Below are 12816 nucleotides of genomic sequence, written 5' to 3'. Positions count from 1 at the left end.
CAGCGCAGCTATCTTGTGTCAGTCTCAACATGGAAACATAGGGAGGGTGGAGGTGTAAATTGTCAAAACTCCCCTGAAGTCCAGAGAGCTGGAATTGTTGATTATCTGCGCTAAGACTATTCTTTGTGGAATACTGTAGTATGGGGAAAGTGAAAACCTATGGGAGAGCCAAATTAGCACTTTGAACAATAAAACTTAGTCTTCAACAAAGAGAAAATGTGGTCGAGCCTTTGTGCCCTCACCGAATTAAAATCACTATAGCACTTGATGATGTTAAAGGGGGTAAAAGACAAATGGATGCTTGTCAAAGCAAACTGTTACCTCAGCTGCTCCTTTTGGTACCATTTCCCTATAGCAAATTGTTGTGCTGTACACCTGTCCTCAGAGCAAGTCTGAGCTGCACTGAACTGCGAGGTTTTTACCCTCACTGGTCAGTTATTGGGATATGTAACTATAAAATTTCTGCTTAATTGGAAATCATTATGATCTAGTTTTGCTGCTGTGGTGAGGCAGAAGTGTATTACAAAAACATCATCATTTAACTCATTTAAGCACTGGATACTTGAGGTAGTAGTTCTTTTTTTCTCCCCATCACAGTAGAGCAAGGCAAAATTAGAATAAAAACTTATAAACAGAAATACCCTCTCATGTGTTTCAGCTTTAGAGTTTGTTATTTAACATTGTCCTGCAGCTGTTGCAAAAGCTATTAACAACTTAGCTGTTTATCCTCCATCATAGTTTATTAAGCTTTAGGGATGTCTTCACATTTAATGTAATGATGTCACTAATTAGTGCAAAGGATCACTTAAAGGTTTAAGTCAACAACAAAACACTCACCTCTTACAGTTGGAGGCTGGGAAACCATTGAAACTTTGAGTAAGTATATTCTCTTAAGTTAGTGTGGTGTTAATGTCATGTTTATGCTTTTGAAATAAGCAGCATTTAAAAATACTAAAGTCTCAGTACTATTCTAGAATGCCATATGACTGTCCTCAGGGTTTAAAGTAAACTGTCAGATATAATTCATGCAATGGCTTTTACTAATCACAACATGTACACCTTTGAGAGCCTTGTAAAAAGTCCAGGTCAAAGCTGGCAGGGATCACAGCCAGAATTAACAGATATGGCTGTATCTTTATGCTGCTCCTATCGTGTATGTCTGTTGGATGGATGGATGCTCTGTGGATGGGTTCTGCTCAGTTAAGAAGTTGGTTATGGAAAAAGTAAAAATGCACAATGGCTCTAGATATTTATTAGCACACCTTTAAAATTTTTTGATTTAAATTAATCTAGGTAAAATCTCAGAACTAGTAACTTCAAAAGGACTTTATGTAGAAGAACTTGGCATGTCAAGTAGCTCATTAAAACTGTTCTTCATGCTTTAAACATTTTTGAATTGTTGATATGGAGAGTGAAGGTGTTTATACAGAAGATTGTGGAGTACACTGATTCAGTGTGAATTTGTGTTTGATAGAGCCTCTTTCTAAATCTGCTCATGCTTTTTATCAAAAGTCTCTGCAGGTGTTCAGCATGATCACACAAAAAAGGCTCTGGGCAAGTGAATTTTGGGGTGCTGATCTTCCAAATCTCCAATGTCCTCACAGTGTTACCAAGCTAGAGGCTTGTAGTGTTATCTGGAACCTGAGAACTGCTTTATTTCTTTTTTTTTTTTTTTTTTTTTTTTTTTTTTTGTGTTGTTCATGGCAGTGAAAGCTTGTATTAGTCTAGGACTGTTTGATGCACAATTCTGGTGGAGCAGCTTAAGCTTGCTGTTTTCCTGCAACAATGAAGAATTGTTTTAATTGTTTTTCCACTAGAGCACTTCAAATAGCTTTCTTTCAAAATGTTATTCTTTGAGAGAGCAGTTGATTTGCAGCAATGAAGTTTTATATCAGTAATGAAGATCCTTTTCACTCAAATGCTTTCTTGAAGAGTTCGCTTATATGTACACCAGCTTTCTCTGAATTTCTGTCACTGTTAATAGATAAAATTAATTAATTTGTGCATGCCAAGTATTAAGCAGCCAGATCAACTTTTCTCTGATTAGTCATCATGTTTCTTTAATGGTAGGAGTAGTGTGGATTCTGTGTGAGGGTCTCAATACTGTTAACAAGACTGCTTTGATGGATCAGATGGATTTAAGCTTTTATTATCTATACCACAAGTAAAAAGTAGATGTTTCCCTATTATTTTACCACCCTTTTCCTATATACGGTGAAATATGTGACTGCTTATTAAAAGGATAAAGCTATTCAAGAATGGTGGTATATAGCAAAAGATAAAGCTATTCAAGAATGGTGGTATATAGGAAAAGATAAAGCTATTCAGGAATGGTGGTATATAGGAAAAGATAAAGCTATTCAAGAATGGTGGTATATAGGAAAAGATAAAGCTATTCAGGAATGGTGGTATATAGGAAAAGATAAAGCTATTCAGGAATGGTGGTATATAGGAAAAGATAAAGCTATTCAGGAATGGTGGTATATAGGAAGAACAACTCTGGCACCAGTTAGGCGTCACCTCTTTGTGGCTTCTCACATCCTGAAATAACATGGGCTTGAGCTAGGCAGAGAGTTCATACACCTGTCAGACTTGTCATCAAATACAAGTAAAGATTTTAGATAAGTTTATGATCTTCATGTTTGTAATTTTCCTTGTGTCTTTGAAACAATGTGGATGTAGGCCAGTAGTTTTAAGTAAGGAACTGAATTTCAGCCAAAAGCTGAAATCAACTTGAAAGTTTATCAATCCCTGTGCAATTACAGAAAGTAAATGTGCAGCACAGTGCAGCAATCTAAACCTTTGTCCAAAGGTTGATAAATTTGACCAGAGACCTTTTGAGTTTTTATTTTAGTAAAGGTATGTTGTGTGTGGTTGATTAAGTAGCTGGTGCAGGTGCTTATCCGTGGTGCACAAAGTTATTGAGGTTCAAGCTTAAAGGTGCTGTAAGTTCCATAAGCATTGCTAACAGCAGAACCGTGTTGGTGACGTGCATCCTTTTGTATGGCACAGGTAAGAGACAGGGAAGAAGTGTTAAGTTACCACTTCTCCCAGCAGCATTCAAGTTTAAATTTCATAGGGGAAAAGCTGCAACTCTGATCTGGTGCGTACTGAGCAGCACCCTCTTCACAAAGTGATCTAAACTATTTTCGTGAAAATAAAAGTGCTGACCTCCTGTGTTATGATGTACTTTTAAAATAGAAAGGGCCTTTCCTTTAGTGGTCAGAAAGGATAGGGATAAGGAGACCTGGTGTTCCGGTCACTAGTGTGTGCTAAAAAGCATCACTTAAAATTGTGTTTTTGGACAGTGTTTTGCTGGCATTGTAAGGTACTGCGGCCTTAAGTTCTCTAGCACTCGTTTTTTGCTCGTTGTTGAGTTCTTCAGTAGAATTTTAAAGAAAAAAATGCAACGCGCCGTGGTGACAAGGGCTGCTTTGTAGCTTTGGAAACCCGAGGATTTGAACGTTTCCCACTGGTGAAGTAAAGAACGGGAAGCATCGCCCGCCCGTCCCCTCACAGAAAGGCGGGCAGGAGAAAGGGCGGGGTACGGGCGCAGCAGCTGCTTCTGCGCAGGCGCACCAACCGCGCGCGCCTAAATCAGCTGCCCTGCCTGGCGCGCGGCGGCCGCCGACCAATGGGACGGGCCCGGGGGGGCGTGGCTGGGACGCTGCCGGCCGTGCGCGCGCGCCCGCCCGCCGCGAGGTTCGAAGGCGGCGCGGGGAGCGCGCGCCGGCCCCGGTCTGGTATGGCGCAGGCCTTGGTGAGAGAGCGCGGGAGCGGCCGCTCTGTCTGTCTGTCTGTCTGTCTGCGTGTGTCTCTGTGTCTGTCTGTCTGGTTTGTTGTGGGCGGCGGCCGGGCTCGTCCGCAGCGCAGAGGCGCGGCCCTTGGCGCGCTCCTGACGGGAGGGGCAGGGCCGGTCTTCCACTTCGCCCTGAGGAGAGCGAGGCTGAATTGGGGTTCCGCGCTCACTCCGGGTCCGGGCGGTTGGCACAGGCACGTTGGCTGGTCTGTCGGGAGCCCCGTTCCCCTCAGCGCACCAGTGTCTGTGCCAGACCGCGTTCCTCTTAGGCTGCCTCTGGAGAGCCGACTTCCACGGGAGAGTGAGCACATCAAGAGCAGGACATTTGTGCAGGCACCCTAGAATCGTGCTTAAGTTTTAAAATTCTTCATGTGTAGCGCGACAAGAACACGCTAATAAATGAACTGTTAAATGCTCTTTTAGGTCCGTGACAGGAATTTTTAATTTCTTTAGAGAGCAAGGTCATTTGCCAGTGCATCATGCTGCACTCTGCTGCGAAGGGAAAGGGGTTTAAGTTCATGCTCGAGTGCCGGATTGACTGCGGAGTGTGCTTCTGTATAGTTTCTAAGTGGTGTCTTTTGGTCAGTTGTTTTCCCATGTCACCTGTATCTTCCTTCTGCCACTTTAAACCGATGTTGAAAAATTGCAGTGAAATCAATCCATGTAGAGTTTGATTATTTTTGATACCAGAAGTAATATCTAAAGGGGAATCACAGTGAAGTAGAGTCAGTATGGCAAACTTCAGAAAAACGTGCTGAATTCTCTTGTGTTAGATAATTGCATTGCTCCACATTGCATATACTCTACACAAATCAGGAAGAGGTTATAATTGTTTTTCAGCTAAACATTTTCATTTTTTGCGATATTTTCCTGACACATTTGTGAAGAACTACACTCTGCTTTGCTGTTAAAGTTTTCTTGCCCTTTATTCCCATTTTCTCCTCTAAAACCATTGCTGGTTCCCAGGTCAGCGGCTTTATTTGATTACACAGAGAATGTGTTGCTGCTTGAATTATTACTGCTCTAGTTGTGGTAAATGGCTGGAGTCCTGTCTGCTGTTTGAATGAGGTTATACTTGGGTTTCGAGTGTATGAAGAGGCACTGTGGCATTCTGAGTAAAACAGTGCTGCAATAACTGCCACTCTCCCGCTACTTCAAGATGTCTCTAGAATCCTTGAGATCTGCTTACTTGTTTTTCAAGTGCCATCATGCTTAGTAAAAATGGATTCTTATTTCTTCACAGAATCGTTTTAAAAAAGACTACAGAGCAAGATTCTGCCATGGAGGAGGGTAATTTGCATTTAAACACCTATTAGGTTCTGGAAAACTTACCTTGACTTTATCTGAGAGCTAAATGTCCAAGCTACTTGGTGGACCTTATTAAATTGATCATGTGTTGTTTCCCAAATTTCTTGTGTTTCTTACTGGTAAGAGGAGCAAGCTCTCTGGGGGGACAAGGCTCTAAGGTTTTCCTTTGCTGAGGCAGTAGATTGTGGTGTAGCTGTACCTAAGGTACCCGTACCCCTAACTGGGCTGCCTGAGTAGGGAAGCAATAATCTGTGCAAACATGTTGCCTTTCAAGGAATAGAGAAATGAAGCCCAGGTTGAGTTCCAGCATATTTGGACCTTGCTGGTAAATATTAGAGATGAATTTGAGCACTTGCAATGCTGTGATGTTCTTTACATGCATGTTAGAAGTCTGTGAGGTTTTTGTTGCTGAAATCCATTTCTGGACATGCATCTCAAGACCTTACCAAATGTACACATTTAGCTGTTTTTAAAGGTATATCATGATCATTACTCCCATAATGGGAGTAATACTCCATGGCTTTTCTAGTGTTATTTTGGTTTTGATCAACACTGTCTGGCTGGCGAATCACTCACTCACTTCTTCCCTTTTCATTTGTGCTGGTTTAAAATAATAATCCATCTAGCTGAGCTGTTCACTTGCTTATGGATAGGATACCTCAGGCCTGGTTCTAGGTCTGCTGCGACTGCACCACTGTACAGGCAACATAGCTCCAGGTCTGATTTATAAAAATATTACTTATTCAAGTGAGACTCTAGTCAGCCTAAAGCTCATTTACCTCAGGGCTGTTGCAGTAGTTGCATGTTTCTTTAATGTAGAGAGAAGTCTTCATTTTTATTATAATCTGTGGCAGTGGGGCTTTTATTCCTGGAATTCCTACTTAGACAAATTTTTTTGCAGACATCTGTGCATGGAAGTGGTAGGTAAAAATATATTAAAGTTTGAACTAGAAGAAATAATAACCTAAAATATATAGAAGTCAAACTTTACTACTTTAATATTTGGTATAAGAGCATTTGACATTTTTGATGGAAAATATTTTTCCCCTCTTCTTTCTAGAAATAAGATTGATCTACAGCCAGGTCAAAACATACTGAAAGTTGTACAGGATTGTTTTGAAAGTAAGTTCTTATTTGGTGTTTTGCTCGATTTGCTGATAAAAAATATTTTCTTCCTTGTATTATTTAGTGGTATGTACATAGAAATAAAAAATAGGGATAAAATGGATAAAAATAGTATTTCTCAGGGTTTTTAAGAGCAGCCCCTTCTCAGCTTTTTAAAACTGTGTCTTAGCTGTCCTATAATCTCTTTCTCAAGCAGCTGATTCCTTTCTTGTTTGGATTTACATGACCTTAGTGAGCCTTAGAACTTATTAAAATAAATAAAACCTGGACAATTCCAAGATTCCCATATTTACTTTTTTTTTTCTTCATAGGTTGCAGCAGTGATCTTACAATAAACTCTCCAAATTGCTCAACCTTTGTTTTGAAAGCTGAGAAGAGGACTTCAGACCGGAGACAAAGCGTAAGTTTTGTCAGAGTCATAGTGTAGCACTGGACACAGGTTCATGTGGGTACAAGTTCAGTTCTGTAGCATTTAGTTCTGTATGAGCACCTGTAAAAGCATGTAGGCTACAATTTAATGATCTATAATAGTTGCTGAAAATGTGGGTTTTTTTCTTAGTTTGTTGTGCTCTAATAGTAAATATTCTATAAGTATAATTAATAGCTTTTTTCCTTGAGTTTTTACTAATGAAAGCTTCTTCAGCTTTTGTCCGGGACAGTTAAATTTCTCACGGTCTCAGGCTGAAGCACGCTGCCTTATTACTGGTGGTGGGTATGGCTGTCTTGGACCCCACTGGACTTGGTTGTGGTCACTTTGCCAAATATTTGGACACAGTTCTTAGCTATCAGATGGGCAGTAAAATTTGAAGGGGATTCACGTAGAAAAGCAGCTGGTTAACTCCTGATAATTATCTGTACAATAACTTCATATGTCTGTAACTCAGTGGAAACAAGGTGAAGGCCTTGTTAATGTGCTCCCTGAGAGGATGATGCCAATAATCTATACTGTATACTTAGTTTTAATATTTTGATTTTACTTTTTTCTTTTAAGTAGGATAGTCTATTAATGGCAGGGTTTAGAACATGCAACCTTTTAATGGTGTTTGTTTAAGTCAGTCTGATGTTAGAATATAATGTGAAATCCATTCTTGCTAAACCTCAGCCTGTCTTAGTAAAGGGTAATTAAATAGTTTAAATGAATTCATGTTAATGACAATAATAAATAGTTTACCTCGAGATTAGCCAGATGTCTGGCTAAAGCTGCATATAGATTTTTACTGTACACACTGTTTTACCTGTTGCTTGAAATTTACAGTTACTTTTAGAAAGTTTTACAGCATAGAAAGTTGAAGTCTTTAGCTGAAATAGAACTGTGATTTGAATGAGTGTAAATTAAGGGAAGAGCATGAATTATATTAATGTTCTATAAAAATGTATATTCCTGTTAAAATACTGTTGCTTTATTAAATATTTTACTTCATCTCATTATTTGTTACCAACTATGACAGCCCAAGGCAGGGCCAGCCAGCTCTGTGAAAAGAGCCCGTAAATCTGCAGAACCCTCACCTGCATCACCGCTAAAACCAGTCAGCAGCAGAGGTTGGTCACACTATGATTGAATTAAGCTTTTTAAAGTAACTAGTTCTTTGGATTTTGTTAGGCTTGAAGTAAAAGAATTAAACCTGTTCTATATTTATGGTAGGACAGTCATGTGAATCACACCTGAAGTCTACAACACCTGATAACGTAGCTACTTCTAAAAAGACAGAGTCTTCTGTGTCTAAAAGTGAAAAAAAAAATACTTTAAAAGACATTGAAGCATCGTGCCAGCATCTGGCTGTGCCTTTGGACCCTGAGAATCATCGTGGGTCTGTTGGATCATCTTTTCCTGTGGAAGAAGCAAAGAGTTCTCCTGTAGTTAAGTAAGTAGAGCTGAACATGGTTGTGGTGTCATATTGCAGGTGTGCCCCCCACCTCAGGGTAAATTGAGTTTGGATTGTGAACTCATAAAAAGTAATTTCAAGCTTTTTAGAAAGTTTCTATATCTGGGTTTAGAAAGGGCAGAATTATTTTTTATTTAATATTCTGGTGATAAGTGCAGTACTCAAGTGAAGGAAGCCTGTCAAAATAAAATTAAACTCTTCTTGCCAGGAAAGTGCACCAAAGTATCAGCTTCTCAGCTTGTCTAGTCTTCTTCAGAGAATCCTATTGACAGTGTTGACTTTAAAAGTTAACAAAAATTTGTTAAAGCAGAAATGAGCAGTCATTGTTCCTCTTGCTCTGAATATACAAATGCTTTATTCAAAGTAAAATAGCTTCAGTTGTGATTATTATCTCCTTGTTGGAAGATTTGAAGCTGAACTGCAGCACTGGCCAATGTCCTGGCCACAGTTCTGCTTTCCTAGAGGACGGAATTTCTGGGGTAGATCATAAAGATGGACTGACATTGATCCCATTGACTCCCATTGATGGAATGAGGTTGGAAAGACAGTGCACCTGCAGTCTAGGAAACCTGACAATTTCTCAAGCCCATTCTTCAAAAATTAGGAATTTGTTTTGCTGAGCAGCCTTTACTTTGATCAAGAATCATATGCTGACTCCGTGTTGCCTGTGGGCACTTGCTGCCATACTGGAAAGCACTACTGCTAACCTGTGTTGCAGCAAGTTTCCAAAGGGAAGCTCGTTAATAGGAAGTGAGATGCTGTCAGCAGGAGCATCTGTCCATCCTCACAATACTTTATTGTGCACTCAGGATTTATGGCAGCGTATTTGAATGTTGTTTCTCATTCGTAGATTGCCTTTTGATAACTGCAGTACACCAGCTGCAGCAAAGAGCCATGGAGAAGCTGAAAATTTAGAAGGACCTCAGCCTGGGAGAGATGAGCAGGTTGTTCCTGTGCAAGGGACAGAACGTGTTACTGCATCATCTGCCCGGACACAGAACACTTTCTCTTCAGCTGTCATAGCAGCTGTAGCAAGAAGAACACTTGGACAGAGGTTTGTATGGAGGCTTAATATGGAATGTATGATGGATGAACTTTATAACAATTCTTTCGAGAAACGTTCTGTCTAGGTGTGGTGAGTTACCACTAGATTTGGAAGACTGAAAGTCAATTTCCCCCCGACCCTGACTGATATGAATGTTTTTTTCCCTCCATTCTTTAGATATTCAACCTTGATATCACCACCATCACCTCATCCTGTGAAATACCAAGAAATAGAAAATGAATGTGAATTTTTAATTGATGAATCAGATGGTGCATCTTCTTCTTCTTGGATTTCAATACCCACTAAGAACAAAAAATCAAAAAATGATGGCTCTGTAACTCCAATTTCTAAACTTCAGCCCTCTGAAATGGAGAAGACAAAGAATAAGAAAGTCAACAAGAGAAAAGTACAGGTTAAAGCACTTACTAAACAGAAACTGGATCATCTGGATGTTGGAGCTTTTGACTTCAAAGAAATGTCAGCATCAGATTCAGTCTCTAATAATGAGGAAAATGTCCTTGCATCTCAAAGCCACAGGAGTACTCGTATGGGTAAGTTATTTAACAGCTCTTCAGATTTTTCCTTACAGGTCACATTACTGGATTATTTTCTGGTGTTTTATAAGAAAATTGTGATAAAGTAGGTGATAGACATCAATGGATTCCTATTTTGGTGTTTCAGTTGCGCAGTTAGATTTGGGTGAGACAGAGAGGCAGTGAGACAGTGTCTTCACATTTTTTACCACATCCTTTCCCTTTCCTATTAGAATGTTAAAAATTAAATTAGCAATGTTGGCTTTTCGAATGAAGAGTCACAGAAGGTAGGTTCCCAACAAGCTTTTGTTCCTCTCGCCATTGAAAGGCAGTTATGTGCTATGGACAGAAAGGAGATTGAGTTTTAGGAATTATTTGTGAAGGGTTTTGTAGCACGAAACACTGAAAACTGGAAAACAGACTGAATGTAACATTTCTGCCCCCTTTTTTTTAATAGGAAATACTGGAAGTACACTGAAAGGTTTTTTGTAGACTATAGTTTAGCAAAAGCCTTCTTTTAGTCAGCTGTGATAAAACTGGTTTTGTGATACCTCTTTTTTTTTTTTTTTTTCCTTCTCCATTTTGATTCTTTGAGGTTTTTTTGTGCATTCAGATGTCAACATATATCTTCAGCTTTAATGGGAAAAGGTATTAATATCTAAATATTTTGTATATTGACAGGAAAGACTAAAAAGGATGCACTTAGGCAAGACTCTCCAAACCAGAAAAAGAACACATTCTGGAAACCAGAAACTGAAGAACTGATGTTGTCAGGGACTGGATTGGAAACAAAACCATCTGATGAAGAGCAGTGTAAAACAAGGATACCACGTGAGGATTTGCCTATGCCCTCATCTGGGCATCAGGAAGAGCAGACCGTGTCACTGAAAAGGTCTCTCAGGTCTTCCAAGAACCTGCAGTTGGCTTCTAAAGCTTCTCAGCATTTAGTTAAGAAGAAAGAAACTGCTAAGCAGAAACTTCCAAAAGTCAAAGTAGCTAAGAAAGGGATAGTAACTCCAAGGAAGAAGCTTAAAATATCTGTCCAGAAAAGTAATAATAAAAAGCAGTTACAAAGAGAGGAGAGCTCTGACAGTGAACCTGGTGAAGAAGAGGTTGAAAGAGAGCCTGTAGAACTGAATGAAGTGTGCACCACACGCTTGCGTCAGAAATTGGAGACTCCCTTGAGTCAGAAGTTGACTAAGTCCCAAAAGCCCACAAGTGTAATACACACACCAGAGTCACCTGGTGGTGCAAATAACAGAACTCCTCTAAAAGCACTCCAGCATCCTGTGGAGGGTGTGAAGAATCCTGGAAAGAAATGGTCTGCCAAGTCTTCAGGGAAGATACCCAAAAAGATTCCACGTAGAACCAACAAAGCTCTTCGCTCAAGCCCTGAAGGCACTGAGTCTCAAACAGATTCTGACAGCTCCTCTGTACAGGACAGGGCAAGGAAAAAACAGAAGTTAACAGATGTAAAAATAAAAAGTAACAAAAGAAAACATAACAGACAGCATGGACCACAGTAAGCTTTTTGTGTGATTCTTTACAAATGTGGTGTATAACTTGGTAGATAATTAAACACATCTTGTCAGCTTTTAAGCAGTGATGGCCCAGTTCAAGTATGTGGTAGTTGAGGTCGGTTGAATAGTTAATAGAGAAACCAAGCAGTTTAATCAACAGTCTTTTCTCAAAGCTGGGTGCCATACTTAGTGTCTCCTACATGAGGAAACTTGTTCTAGTTAAAGTGTTCTTGTGAGACTTGCATAGATCTAGTTTAACACAACCTCACCACCCATGGAATAACTTCATTGTCAAGTTTGTTGCTTTTTAAAAATAAATTTAGAAAATACAGCATTTAATTCTTCAGCTGTATTTATTTTTGTCAGTCTGAAGACCAAGTGGTCTAAAACCTGGTTTATAATCACTGGTCTTTGCATTGCTTTTTAATTTTTTTTAATGTCTTTTTTATAGTTTTGTTCAGGACATAAAATGATTGACCTACAGGTTCCTTTCATTAAGTGTACTTAAAACCAAATGTAATAAGAATATTTTTTTGTTTTCTAGGGATACCTTTGTAGCTGGGAAGGTTGAGAATTACGAAAGGTAATTTCTTGATTTATCTAAAAACATTAATCCTACTTCTGCCCCATGGAGACCCCCTGAGACTGGGCTGATGGTACAGCTGCTGTGTTCTGTGCCCTACTGGTGAAACACCAAGTAGAACAGGGTTGTGATTCCTGCTTGAGGGCTTTAAATACTGTGCTAATACAATTAATAAAGTAATACATTTTTTTCTTCCTGTCATGAATAAGGGGTCATAACAAGCTTCTTGCCTTTGGGGATTTCTTTTTTTTCCTTTGAGGCTTGCTTCCACATTAGTGTGTAATTTTTGAACAGAAAGACCATTGCTCCTAGAACTCATGACAGCTGCACCAATAAAATTGATGTCAAGTAGGGAAGATAGAGCTCTATCTACAGTCCAAACTTTTTGTTCATGTACGTAGGCATGTATCTTCCCCTTTCATGAGATGCAAGCTTAATAATGAAGCAAACAGGAGTGGCAGTCTGTGAATTTATTAAATTCTTACACAGTCATTGTAGTGAAAATGTTAGGAGCTTTATTTCCAAGGGGAACCTACTGCAGACTGACTTGGACAAATTTGTAGTGTAGATTTGCTAACCTAGGTATTTGAAATGCACTTTTTGAGTTGAGGTGGATAACAGCTGAACTTCACTGGCACAGTAAAAGCAGTGAAGCACAGCCTCAGGGGAATAAGGAAGGTCAAGGGTACTGATTCTAAGTCTGTAGAAGTTCTGTTACAAGTGGCTTGATTGTTAGGGAATCTCTGTTGAAGTTATATGTGTAAATTGTTGCCATTTTGTGGGGGAGATTTCATGACAGACTACATATTATTTTACTGTCTTTTCCTTCGAGTATGCAAAACAACTCTTTAAAGCACTTTTATAATTCTGGTATATGGAAAATTGTAAGGTAATGCTACAGAGGCGGGGAGAAAGTCTGTTCTGGAATAGAGAAAAATAAAAAGTAGGAAACCTGTAGAGAGGAGGTGTGAACACTAATTGTCTGCCCCATGACTGAGTAGGGGAGTAGTTCATGAACTT

General features: G+C 39.4%; 1 protein-coding gene across 1 annotated transcript in view; it reads left to right on the top strand.

Annotated features, from left to right (window-relative positions):
* Positions 1-3702: 3702 nt before the first annotated feature.
* Positions 3703-12816, top strand: part of CENPC (centromere protein C) — a 206596-nt gene continuing 197482 nt past the window's right edge. Inside the window, exons 1-10 of the mRNA XM_068187347.1 lie at positions 3703-3760; positions 5043-5089; positions 6168-6229; positions 6544-6641; positions 7681-7771; positions 7875-8094; positions 8966-9169; positions 9338-9711; positions 10375-11215; positions 11758-11796. Of these exons, the coding sequence (XP_068043448.1) occupies positions 3746-3760; positions 5043-5089; positions 6168-6229; positions 6544-6641; positions 7681-7771; positions 7875-8094; positions 8966-9169; positions 9338-9711; positions 10375-11215; positions 11758-11796 (1991 nt within the window). The 5' untranslated portion in view covers positions 3703-3745. The remainder of the gene's footprint in view (positions 3761-5042; positions 5090-6167; positions 6230-6543; positions 6642-7680; positions 7772-7874; positions 8095-8965; positions 9170-9337; positions 9712-10374; positions 11216-11757; positions 11797-12816) is intronic.

The sequence above is a fragment of the Anomalospiza imberbis genome, chromosome 4 (assembly GCF_031753505.1).
Source record: "Anomalospiza imberbis isolate Cuckoo-Finch-1a 21T00152 chromosome 4, ASM3175350v1, whole genome shotgun sequence".
Taxonomy (NCBI): domain Eukaryota; kingdom Metazoa; phylum Chordata; class Aves; order Passeriformes; family Viduidae; genus Anomalospiza; species Anomalospiza imberbis.
The sequence above is the reverse complement of the archived record's forward strand: the minus strand, read 5'-3'. Positions and strand labels throughout refer to the sequence as shown.